Source organism: Marmota marmota, unplaced genomic scaffold, assembly GCF_001458135.2.
Source record: "Marmota marmota marmota unplaced genomic scaffold, marMar, whole genome shotgun sequence".
NCBI lineage: Eukaryota > Metazoa > Chordata > Mammalia > Rodentia > Sciuridae > Marmota > Marmota marmota.
Window position 1 is genome coordinate 7,916,415 of NW_026000000.1, and position 13,344 is coordinate 7,929,758.

At 38.5% G+C, this 13,344-nt stretch overlaps 1 protein-coding gene and 1 long non-coding RNA gene across 3 annotated transcripts in view; both read left to right on the top strand.

Moving 5' to 3' along the window:
* Positions 1 to 4,727: 4,727 nt before the first annotated feature.
* The window catches only part of Tmem273 (transmembrane protein 273), a 31,736-nt gene continuing 23,119 nt past the window's right edge, over positions 4,728 to 13,344 (top strand). For both annotated transcript variants that reach the window (XM_015498954.2, XM_048807486.1), the window contains exon 1: positions 4,728 to 4,876. In XM_015498954.2, the coding sequence (XP_015354440.2) occupies positions 4,831 to 4,876 (46 nt within the window). In that variant the 5' untranslated portion in view covers positions 4,728 to 4,830. The remainder of the gene's footprint in view (positions 4,877 to 13,344) is intronic.
* Positions 4,887 to 8,588, top strand: LOC125618038. Its single transcript, XR_007349235.1, has 2 exons — positions 4,887 to 7,081; positions 7,535 to 8,588. It is a non-coding gene; the product is annotated as an uncharacterized LOC125618038 (long non-coding RNA).

A 13,344-nucleotide genomic window follows, 5' to 3' on the forward strand; every position in this document is an offset into this window, starting at 1 on the left:
TACTGCTTTTCAGAGTGGTTGCACCAATTTGCAGTGCCACCAGGGATGTACGAGTGTACCTTTTCCCCCACATCCTTGCCAACAAGGATTATTATTGCTTGTATTATTGACAATTGCCATTCTGACTGTAGTGAGATGAAATTTTAGAGTAGTTTTGATTTGCATTTCTCTAATTGCTAGAGATGATGAACATTTTTTTCATATGTTTGTTGATCAATTATATTTCTTCTTCTGTGAAGTGTATGTTCACTTCCTTAGCTCATTTTTTGATTGGGTTATTTGTTTTTGGTGTTGGGTTTTTAGTTCTTTATACATCCTGGAGATTGGTGCTCTATCTGATGTATGTGTGGTAAATATTTTCCTTTTTTTAAAAAAGAAAAACTATACACTAGCTAGGACTCTAGACAATATTGAATAGAAATAGTGAGATAAAACACCTTGCTTTTTCTTAATTTTAAAGAGATCTTGTCTATGTAGTTCACCATAATAATGATCTTTGCTGTCAATATTTTTGATAAAAAGCCTTTATATCAGATTTGAGAAGTTTTGAACCCTTCCTAATTGATTAGGAGTTCATGTTCTAAATGGGTGATGAATTTATCAAATGCTTTTATTATCTTTTGAGATAATGTTTTTCGATTTTAATTAACGTGGTAACTGATATTACTATGAAAATTTATTCTTTATATATACGTGTAAAGAACATATATAATATATTCTATATATAGTCTCAAGAATGTAAATATTATAAATATTTTCTACATTTTTCTAAAGAATAGAAGCACACACACACACCACATTGAATTTGATTTGCTAAGTTTTTTAGATTTTCTGTCTTCTAGTTCCTAAGTGAGGTTGAACTGTACTTCTCCTTCCTCTTTTTTTTTTTTTTTTTTTTTTTTTTTTTTAGTCTTATTTTGGTAACAAGTTTAGGCTGGCCTTTATAGAATAAGTCAGGAAATATTTATTTTGATTTTGATTTTCCCGTGATGCAAACTAGTTTGTTAATTTTAGAATTTTCTTCTTAAAAATTCTAACATTTTCATAAAATGTTGTAAAGCGGCTTGGTCTGGTGTGTTCTTTGTGACAAGATTTTTAACTATTTGATTCAGATTTCGAAAGGTGTTAGGACTCTTCCAGCTTTCTGTTTTTCTTAAGTCTGTTTCAGGAAGCTCTATTTTCCTGAGATTGTGTGAACTTCCTCAAAGTCTTCTAATTTATTGGCCCAAGTTTTTTTTTTATTTGTTCATTTTAGTTATAAATGATAGTATGGCCTAAGGTTTTTAATGTAGCTATTGCATTATTAACCTTTTCTCTACTCATGTTCCCCTTTTCCTTCCTTCCTTCCTTCCCTTCTGTTTTTTTAAAGTTTTAATTTTATTTATTCTAATGAGTTCTATATGACAGCAGAATGCAATTCAATTTGTAGCACACAAATAGAGCACAATTTTTCAAGTCTCTGGTTGAACACAAAGTAGAGTCACACCATTTGTGTCTTCATATATGCACTTAGGGTAATGATGTCCATCTTATTCCACCATCTTTTCTACTCCCATGCCCCTCCCTTCCCCTTCCACCCCTTTGCCCTGTCTAAAGTTTGTCTATTCCTCCTATGCTTCACCCCCATCCCTATTATGAATCAGCATTCTTAGATCAGAGAAGACATTTGGCATTTGGTTTTTGGGGGATTGGCTTATTTCGCTTAGCATTGTATTCTCTAACTTTATTCATTTACCACAAATGCCATGATTTTATTCTCTTTTAATATTGAGTAATATTCCATTCTGTATATGTACCGCATTTTCTTTATCCATTCATCCGCTGAAGGTTATTTAGGTTGGATCCACAGTTTAGCTATTGTGAATTGTGCTGCTATAAACATTGATGTGGCTGAGTCCCTGTAGTATGCTGTTTTTATTTCTTTCTGTTTTTTTGATGCTAGTCATTGAACCCAGATCCTTGCACATACTAGATGAGAGCTCCACTGAGCTATATCCCCAGCCTCACTCTTTATTCTTGATACTACATATTTTTGTCTTATCTTTTTCTTAACCCATTTTGTAAGAAGTTTGTCATATTATAGGTTGTTTTTAAAGAGAAATTTTGAAGATTCATTGATCCTTCTTATTATATATTTGTTTTCTGTTTCATTCATTTTTGTTCTCATATTTTTATCTACTTTATTTCTCTTTCTTTTTTTTTTCCCCTTTTGTGTGTGGGTTTATTCTATTTCAAACTTTTGAAACTGGCTGCTTAGCTTGTTTCCTTTTTAGTCTTTCTTTAGAGTATTTACACCTGCCCATTTCCTTCTAATTATTACTTTTCTGGTATTCTACAAAATATGTAACATTTTCATTATAATTCAATTCTGGTTATTTTTAATTTTCATCGTAAGTTTTTTTTGTTGACCTAGGAATTACTTAGAAATGTTTGTAAATTTCCAAATCTATGGAAATTTAGCCATGCCTTTTTTCACTGTCATCTGATACAGTTGCATTGTGGTAAGAAAATGTGTTCTGTATGTCACACATTCTTTGAAATTTTGACTTATATCAAAGCCCAATCTTTGGCATTTTTGTTTTTTGTGTTGAGTAGTAAGTGTTGCATGCATGCTTCAGAAGAATGGCTAATTTTTAATTGCTATGTGCAGAGATTTTTGTAAGTACAATAAATCAATTGTGTGTCAAATCTTCTCTATCTTTAATTTAATCTCCCGTAATGGTTGTGGTTTAATGGCTCCTCTTGCCTTGCACTAATGGCATCTACATGAGGTATCAATCCAGAGGTCCTGTGCTTGGTGCTGAGGGAAGAGAGAGGACTCCCCAAGAGGACAGTGCTAGAGTTGGGCACAGTGTCCTGCTTGCAGAACAGAGTATCAGAGCTGCTGGAGCAGGGCTCATTCTCTGCTGATTGGCAATACAGATGATCTCCTCAGTCACAAGTAAGCCCCATGGCATTCCTGCCTGTGGGTGGGAGGCTGGGCTGGCTGGGTGTGGGTATGACCTCAGGAAGTGAATACACTCCTTCATTTAACAAATACTTCTGGGACCTGGATTAAGTCAGGCTCTGGTAAAGGTGCTCTGGCCCTGGCCCTCAGGGTCCCTATCCAGTGGGAGTCATTTTAATTCCTGTGACAGAAGCATCCTAAAGGTAAGAAGTCAGCATTCCTTACAGAAGCATGGGGTAGGTACCCATTGGTGCTGGGGTTATCATGCCACACCATGAAGACAAATCACTCTCAAGTGTGACTGCCAGGTACCAGGTCATCTTGTGAGAGTCTATCTTAGGGGGTATCTCAAGTCTCTGTATTTCCTCTGCTCCATTTAAGCAGGCAACAAAATGTATTTTCTGGACTTAGAAGGTTGTGGCAGGTTATAAAGCAGAAGTTGCTGCAGGCTCTTCCTTTCCTGGTTATATAGACAACAGGTTGAACCCCTAGAGGAAGAAGTTTTGAGGGGTGTGCATAAGTTCATGCTGTTAGTGTTCACTCACCCAGGAGAAAACATTTGAAAATTAGTTGTAGACGTTGAAAAGTGAGTGGTTTTACAAAAGAATGGAATCACTTGGTGCATTTGGAGGCCCTGGGCCTAGTCTGATTGCAGCTCAATGACATTACCACAAGGGTGACTTTATTAAGAGTAGGAATCACGGGTATTTTCCTCCACATTCCAGCTTTTACAGCTATCTCTAAATATTCACATGTATCACCATATTGAGGTGGTGGCTGTCATTTCATCTGCCACTAGGTCTTGCTATTTGCTATGTGGATGAAGAAGCATACGTACCTCTACATCACAAGTTTATTTTTTAAGAATATAACAAGGGAGAGAATTGAACAACAGCAGATGAGGTAGAGAGGGATGATGGGAGGGGAGGGGAGGGGGGGATAGTAGGGGAAAGGAAAGGTAGCAGAATACAACAGTCACTAATATGCCATTATGTAAAAATGTGAGTGTGTAACCGATGTGATTCTGCAATTTGTATTTGGGGTAAAAATGGGAGTTCATAACCCAATTGAGTCAAATGTATGAAAGATGATATATCATGAGCTTTGTAATGTTTTGAACAACCAATAAAAAAAAAAAGAATATATTCAGCTGGGGGCAAGAGGATCACAAGTTTGAGGCTCACGTTAGCAATTTTGGGAGAACATGTCTCAAAATTTTAAGAAGTTGGGGGCTGAGGATTAGTTCAGTGGAAGCATACCCCTGGATTTTTTTTCATGACTATATTTCAGTGATTCTGACTTCTTTCAGAATGCCAATTTACTTTAGTTTGGGCATCTACAATAGTTACTCTGAGAAGAGAGCAGTTGCCCCCTCCCCCCCAGATTCAGAGAGGTCATGGCACAAAAACAGTGCTGGGCCATCCCAGCATTCAATGGTGGACTGGGGGCAGGGATTTCTGTCCTTGCCCCAAGGCAGGGGTGGTACTCTCAAGGGCTGGGCTCCAGGGCAGACCAGCTTTGCCTACATTCTCCTCGGAGACTGACTGGCCTGTGTCTCTGGGCAAGAAACTGCACTCAACCATGGTGCAGTTCCCTTGCTCTGTGGGGCAGTGGACCACATAGGCTGCAGGACCCAGCAGACTGTCGAATGCAATTCTCATCACATGCCAACTCCCTTCCACTGCTTGGCAGAGGCTGATGATAGGGGCTTCCCTAACCACTGCCTTCAGAGAAGGCTGAGAGGAACTGACCCGCCTCCCTCCCGGCTGTGGCTGTGGCTTCCTTCCTTGTCAGTCACGTGGGACTTGGCTCCTGCCCCTGGAGCCTCAGGTCACACAGCTCACTGTGCCTGACCTGCTAGGAGCCGGGAGCAGAGCGCCAGCATGAGTTCGGGGGTTGGCATGCTGACAGCCTTCCTTTTCCTCCTGGGTAAGTGGGGAGCATTAAAGGGAACAGATATTATTCTTCTCTGGCTGGGGGTCAGGTGGTGAGTGAACAGGAAACTGGGACCCTCAGCCCATCAGGACTCCATCCCTAACACAGGGCTGTGTCCCTCTGGACAGAGGGGTTTTCTGACTGACCCGACAGGGAGCAGTCCCCTGTGTTATTTCATTTCAGTTGTAACTTACAAATGTTCCTGGGCTAAGGGAGAAGGAAAGGTCATGTGGCAGAAGGAGCTTCAGACTTGGGATCTAGAAAAATCAGTTTCAACTGTGACTCCACTGTTGACCAACTAGAAGAGACTTCTGAGACTCTGCTACTATTAGTCTCTGAACTAATGAAATGGGAAATAATAATGTTTACTTTTTGGGATTGTCAGACAATTATGTTAAATTTAAATGAGTCCAGTCAAGATAATTTCATAGAAAGAGAAAACATACAGAGGGGGGTGCTGCTGTAGGTTGGCGGGGGAATCCGTGTTATTGTCGTATGTCTGAGCCTTTTGGAAACTGAGGCAGCATAAAGGCCACCCTTCAAACCCCTGTTCTTGAGATGAAGTCGGAAATATTTCAGACATGTTGCTTAGAGTAATAGGTAATGAACTTATTAGAAGAGATGGGAAAGGGGAAAAGGGGATACTCTCAAGGGAGACAGTGAGTGGGACAGTGTGCTCTTCTGCACATCAGTTTTATTGGGAATCCCAGAGAAGTCTCCTGAGAGTTCCACCCAGGTTCACCTCTTGGCTTTTGACTGGCAGCAGGATGACATCAGACTTTCAAGTCTCTGCTGCCATAGCAACTCTAGGTCACTTTGGCCCAGGTTCTGCTGACCAGTTTTAACTGGATTCTTAATCCTAAATTCTTACATATTTTATGACTAGGAGGAATTATCTTTATCTCCCTGAATTTTGGGATCTGGTCTGTGAAAAGGTCACAAAAGTCTCTGCCTATAGGGTAACTTGTGCTTTTCTTATCAACATTATTTTGGATCTGCATTTCTTCTACAGATAATAGGTAGTTTGCTGAGGAATGTGACATATCCTGTCCACTTAAGCTAGGTAGAGCTGCTGTTAAGTTGTTTCTTAGAAAAGAAGGCATGTGGGGTTCAGCACAGTGGGTCCATTTTGTAGAATTATTCCCTTAACCTCATGTTCCCACCACTAGCATCTGTCTATTCCCTATCATTATTAGGCAGTAGGGTGGACCTGTTATTCAGAACTATCTTTGTCTTTAAAAATCACCTGCAATGCAGTGCATTGAAAGAAGGAAGAAGGGGGGAGAGGCAGAGGCTAACAGAAAAGTAGGGTGAGATAGAAAGTGGGAGAGATAAAATCAAAGAAGTAGACAGAAAGGAAGAAACACAGAGATGTGGAGACAGAATTTCAGTGAGATGGTTCAAAACATTTATAGATGGAGATAAACAGAGACACAGAGATTCACGCTACTTTGCAAAGTCCCCTTTGAGATCAACAATTATTTCTTTAAAACGCAGCAGACATACACAAAGATCAACTTTCCCAGAACTTGGATTGAACAACATTCAAAGGCAAGCAAGCTGTCTCCAGATATAAACTTCCATCTGCTGGCAGTAGCATGCATCCTGGACATGGACAAAATTATTCCCAGGGCAGGGGACTCCATCTGAAGCCTGCTCTAAGCAGGGATAACACAGACTTTGGCTTCTGGGAGTCAGAATGTCAGACAGATATCTATCAGGTCCCTGACAGTGGCAATGGCAGGATGACAGGAACCAGAAAGCAGAAATTAAAGGTGTGCAGAGTAGCAAACTCAGAGCATGACCTGCTCCGGTGAAGTGACAGAAGGTTAACAGAAGTTTTAAGTGCTCTTTGACTTAGGTAGATACACAAACCAGTCTGTCATGCGGGGAGAAAGGGAATTTGAATTTAAGAAACTCAAAACTGTGCAAATTTTATAAACAGGCAATTCCTTGAAGAACTACGGGCAATAAACTTTTACAATGCTCAAATTAAAAAATAATAGCACAACATCTAAGATTTTCTAGTGTTTCTGATGTGCCTAGTACTCTGCTAAATTTATATTTTATCATCTGGTCCCCATGACACCTCTCTGTAAAGGTACCACTGTTACTCGTGTTTCAGGGATGGGGTTTGAATTTCTTGTCCAAGGCATCTCTACTTGCTGGTCCTTCATAGTAGAGATAGATAGTGGTCAGGTGCCGCAGTCTGGCTGGGCACAAATGCCGCAGTCTGGCTGGGCACACAATCACGAGCCACCACACAGCTTGTAGATTCAAACAGCAACTCTTTATTCCCGAACTCACACCAGCCGTATACAAACACGTTCTGGGGAAATCCACGTTCTCTGCCAAATTCACCTCCACTGGGCTTCTGTCTCCCAAAATATACTCTGAATCCCGTGAGAACTCAAGGGGAACTCAGGCAGCAGGATACGCCCTATTCCCAGCAGGAATAATCTTAAACCTTAAACCTGGAACCTAAACTGGGAACGCCCTAAACCCGATTATGTTAAACCAGGAACACCCTAATCCGCCCTGGTCCTTGAGCAAGGTCAACTACATTCAATGTCACTGCAAAATGTCAGGAACATGGGGTACGCTGGCAAGGAAATTGTCATACCTACTTGGCTAATGGCTCCCAGCAGTCAGGAGTACAGGCTTGTTCTGAACTTTCCGAGTCTCAAGACTTGTTCTGCTTGCTATATGACAGGCTTCAGAGAAATCAGACAAGTTTTTCATCCTCTCTCTGCTCAGTTTTCTCATCTGCAAATTGGGGATAATGATCCTACCTATTCTCTTGTAGGGCTGTTGAGAGAATTAAATTCGTTACCACATTCAAAGCACTCAGCACAGTGCCTTGCATGTGGTGACACTACTGGATATTAGGGGACTAATTTGTGCTGGTCTTTACGGAAGGCATTTTGACCATATGTTGCAAAAAGGAAGCTGATCACAACCTTTTACCTAGGGATTCCATTTGAAGAATTTTTTTTGTAATGAAATATCATAAAAGTTCCCAAAATATTCTATAGGGTGTTATTTAGGACTTGCTGAAACCATAGTGAAAACCAAAAATGACTGGCTATCGGTAGGAATCTGGCTAAATCAGATCTGTATAATCAGAATCTGGCTAAATGTTGCAGTGTCCAATATGATTAGATGAAAGACATGATTTTCTATAGACATGAACAGTGAAGAGCGACAAAGTGGTAATTACAGAGCTAGAGTTATGTGGGTGTACTTACGTTTTACAGGTTGCTTATCTAGAGAAAATACAGCAGGTGGTTTACCAGTAGTCTTTACTCTCTTCAGGAAGTAAGATTAAGGGGCATATTTTAATTTCCCTGTGTTGAAATTTTTCATAATGATCTATGTATTCCAAATTTCCAATAAATAAATTTATATTGACAAAGAGAAAAAATAAAAGTCTGTTGAAAGCAAGTTAAGAAAAATTTGGGTTTTACCTTAATCTTACTAGATACCTAGTGGAGTATCTAGTAAGAACTGCAAAGTCACCCAAGTAGATGTGAACTGTACCTGGGAGGCTTGAGGATACATGGGGGCAATCTCTATCCAGTTACCCTGAGATACCAAGGTTACAGGTGTAAGCCGGGCTTGAGGACTCAGGCACACTATTTTTTCCTCCCAGGGTAGCTAGAGTTTTTGAAACAATTTTTTTTAATATTCCAAAACTATTTTTTTTTAAAAAAAATACAGAGCTTAATGTAGCAAATATTTATAAAGCCAACACCCTGAATTAATAAATATTAAAATTTTGTGGGTTTTAAAAGACATATGTAAGTAGCTAAATCAACCATGGAAGAAATAGAATATTAGAAATGGAGTCACAGTCCTCTGATAATGTTTGCTACATTATCAGTCTTTCCTTTGTGTGTTTACGTTTTCTATCTTGTCTAAAAAACATTTTTAAAACATTTTTTTAACCTTAAAATGATTGCTTTCTTTATGATTAGGGCTTTCATTTATTTGAAATGTATTTTTGTAAATGCATTAAAGATCTAAGATTGATTTTTGTACATGAAATGAGAATTGTCCTAATATCATTTGTTTAATAATCTGTCCTTTCCCTCCTGCTTTGGGATGTTTCCTCTATTCTATGCCCAATTAACAGAAGTTTGAACTGTTAGTGGGCTTTGTATTCTGTGACACTTTTTATACCTGTCTAAATTTGAATAAGGTCATGCCATTTTATTTATGATAGTTTATTAATCTTGCTAGCTTCTAGGAAAGTTTACCTCCTGTGGGTTTTTTAAAAATAGGTTTGGGGATTGAATCCATGGTGCTTTACTACTGAGCAACATCCCAGCCTTTTGTATTTTTTGTTTTGAGATAGGGTCTCGCTAGGTTGACAAGAATAGCCTCGCACTTTCGATGCTCCTGTCTCAGGCTGCTCAGTTGCTGGATTACAGGTGTGCACCACCATGTGCAGTCAATCTGTCATTGTTAGAATCACCTCTGCTCTGAATTTACCTTACTCTCCATGGTGGAGCTCTTTCCTCTAAAACATGGTAAAATCCCACTTCCTGAGAGCTGACCCCAGCTGATCCCAGCTCTGTTTCTCCTCCTAGAACTTCCATGTGGGACTCACTCATTTATCATGAACAAAAGGAGGATGTTCTTATTATAATCATGCCCATTTTGACAGATGAGGAAACTGAGGCATGAAGAGCTTGGCTTCAAACTGAGGTATTTTGATGCACAAAGCTACATTTTTAATTGAAACACCAAACTGCCTCTCTGTTGAGAATGGAAAGGGGTGCCATTATGAAAACTTACATGAATTTTTAAACTGTTTTTTCCTCCAAATTTTAATTTCAACCATAAGAAAAGTTGCAAGAATAAGAGATGCACAAAGATACTTGTATGATTTGTCTGTTGTAAACAATTTACCTTATTTGCTTTATCCTATGTTTCTCTTTCTCTGTGTGTATTCCTAAATATATCAGTGTGTATTTCTTAAGAGTGTAGCAACCTGGAGGGAACTGGAGGACTTCATGTTAAGTGAAATAAGCTGGGTGAAAAAAGACAAATACTGCAGGTTTTCACTCATTTGGGAGAGCTAAAAAAAAAAGAAATCAATCTTATAGAAGGAGAGAGTAGAACAGTGGCCAATGGGAACAGAGAAGAGTGACGGGGGCGGAGAGGAAGGAGAGAAGTTAGACAACAGTTCCCAGAATACATTCGGGTGAGAGGAATGAATTCTGGTGTTCTATAGCACAGTAGGGTAACTCAGTCTACAATAATTTATGACCTATTTTATAATTACTAGAAAATTCCCAAGTTTCCCAACACATGGAAACAATAAGTGTTTGAGGAGACAGAATTGCTAACTGCCCTGATTTGATTATTATACATTTATATAATTTATCAAATTATTATACATACACCATAAAGATGCACAAATATTATGTGTAAATTAGAAAAATAATAGAGACATTCTCTTATATAATCATAGTGCAGTCACCCACTTTAGGAAATTAACATTGACAAGACACTTTTGTACTGATCAAATTCCAATATTTTCAATGGTAGTTTCTATGCCTCCAGGACAGACACAGGGGCTGTGTTACACAGGGTAACTGTGTTGCTTTAGCTTTCTGTAGTCTGGAACATCTCTTTAGCCTGTGTGTGTCTTTCATGACAGTGATATTTTTTGAAACACGTAGTTTCCTGTCAACCTCTTCTCCTCCAGAGAACTATCTTCATTGGGGGTTTGCCTGATATTCTCTAATGATCAAATTTAGTTCATACATTCCTACCAGAAGATTCCACAGCTCATGTAGAAGATTCTATAGCTCATTCTGTCATTCTCAGGGTTCATGTCTGGAGGAAAAGGGTATATGACAAAGACTGATGTCCTCTGGACATAATGATAGCTTTCAGATTATGGTTGTTCCAGTTCTAAATAAATGGTTTGTTACCGGCCCATCAGAATTTTTCAGTTTTGCCAAAATATGGACCTAAGAATAGCTATTGAAAATATCTAGTAAAATTTCTAGGCATTTTATTAGAGGTCTATAGCTCCCTTCTAAAAAAGCTGCCATATAAAATATTCCTTTGGACTCTAATTCCAACCGGAATGTCAGCCATCTGTCTTTGTTTCAATGTTGTTGGAAAGCATCCATTGAAATGTATGTATTATTATAATCATGATAATAAAAGAAGTCCAATATCACTTTAATTATGTTCCAGGGCCTAAAACATTCTTCATGGAAGGAGCCAGAGTTATTGAAGTGAGCAGAGGTTTTTTTCTTCTGCCTTAATTTATAATGAAAAGATGGCAGAGGCCGGGGTAAAGAGAATTAAATTCGTTTTTATCTTACAAGTCAAAGTCATCACTTTATTCCTTGGCTCTTAGTCCCTGAGATCTTTGTAAAAATCTTTCCTGACAGCTTTTCCCCTGTTCCAATTTCCTGCCAAGACGATGGTTTAGAATTGTGTGGTGTGAGGATGTTAGTGAAGAAGAATTCTTGGTGCATTCGTTTTCCTTTGCTGAATAATAAATCATCACAAATATAACAAAAGAAAGAGAATACACTGGGGTCTCTTAGCAAGTCAGCAGAAGGTAAGAGAAGAGGCTGGGACCTCAGGTAAGCAGAGGAAATTTCTCAACAGAGCAAGAATTCTCTGACAGCAGATACCCTCACCTTGTTCCTGATCTTAGTGGAAAAGTACTTTGTTTCTCACATTAAATTAGGTGGTGGTGGGGGGAGAGGGTAAATGGTGTTCATCAATGTGAAGAAGTTTCCCTCTATTTTTTTTTGGAAAGTTTTTTTTTTGTCATGAATGTAGAATCTTGTCAAATGTATTTCCTGTGTTGTCTGATGATGTGACTTTTCTTCTTTCACCTGTTTGTGTGGTAGACGATGGAGATTGATTTTCAAACATCCAGCCAGCTTGGTATCCTGAAAAACTCCAGTTGGTCATGATGTTTAATTCTTTCAATATGTTGCTGAATTCTCAAACTCCTGGACTCAAGTGATCTTTCCACCTCAGCCTCCCAAGTGCTGGGACTACAGGCACATGCCACTGTGTACAGCTTCCTATGTTGCTGAATTCTGCTTGCGGATATTTTGTTAAGGGTTTTTGTAACTATATTCATGAGGTAGACTGTCTCGTGTTTTTCTTTTTTGTATTGCCTTTGTATGGACTGATAGCAGGGTAATGCTAGTTTCAAAACTGAATTAGGAAGTGTTTCCCCCTGTTCTCCTTTTTGGGTAGAATTGTGTAGAATTGTTAATAATTCTTTAAGCTCTCTCTAGAATTTTCCCATGAAATGGTCTGGGCCTACAAACTGGTTTTTTTTTTTTTTTTTTTTGGTCAGTCTTATCAGAAGTTTTTCAATTTGATTATCTTTTCATAGGACAAACTAATTGTTTCACTGGTTTTCTCTGCTGGATTTTATTGATTTTGCTCTTTCTTTATTATTTGCCTTCTTCTGCTTGTTCTGGGTTTATATTGCTGTTCTTTCCCTAATTTCTTAAAGTGGCATCTTAGTTGGGTGATTTAAGTCTTTTCAGATGAGAGCATTTAGTGCCATAAATTTCCCTCTCAGGACTGCTTTAGTGATGTTCCACAAAAATTGATGTGTTTTATTTTCATTTGCTTAATAAATAAAAGGGTCCTCAGGATTTCCTCAGGACTTCCCCTTTGACCGTGGATTATTTGGAGGTATTATTAGCTTTCAAGTTTGCCGTCGTCTTTCTTTTATTGATTTCAAGTTGATTCCATTGTGATCAAAGAACTCAATCTGTATGATTTCAGTTCTTTTAAATTTGTTGAGGCTTGGCCCAGTGCACGTGTTGTCTTGATCTTGTGTGTGTGTGTGTGTGTGTGTGTGTGTGTTTAACTGTATATTGCTTTTCTAGTGGTCACTCTAGGTTTTACACTATGTACACATAACACCACAGTCTTCTGCTGTCATTTTAATGGTTCAGTGAAATGTAGAAACTGTGCCACTTTGTTCCTTTGTCTTCTCTCATTTATAGTTGTCTTAAATATTTCCTTTACCTTTGAGGACTGTATTAGATAGCATCATCAATTTTTAAGCTTCAAGCATGAAGCGTGATTTAACAACATTAAAAGGAGAATGAAAGTCTATTTTATTTCCTCATATTTTTACTCTTTCCTGTGTTTTTTTCTCACTTCCAGAATTCCTTGTTGTATCTTTTCATTTCTGTTTGGAGAACTTCCTTTAGCCATCCTTGCAGGTTAGGTATGCTGATGGCTAACTTTCTGAGTGTTCTTTATCTGAGGAGGTCTTGCTCTCTCCTTCTTTCCTGAAGGACATTTTCACTGGATATGGGATTTGGAAGGTCATCCTTTTTTCCTTTGCTTCCTTTTGGTCTCTGTGTTTTCTAGTGAGAAATCCATTTTTAAATCAAGTTCTTCTCCTTCTATATGTAAGGTAGTTTTTAAAACTGTTTTCAAGAATTTTA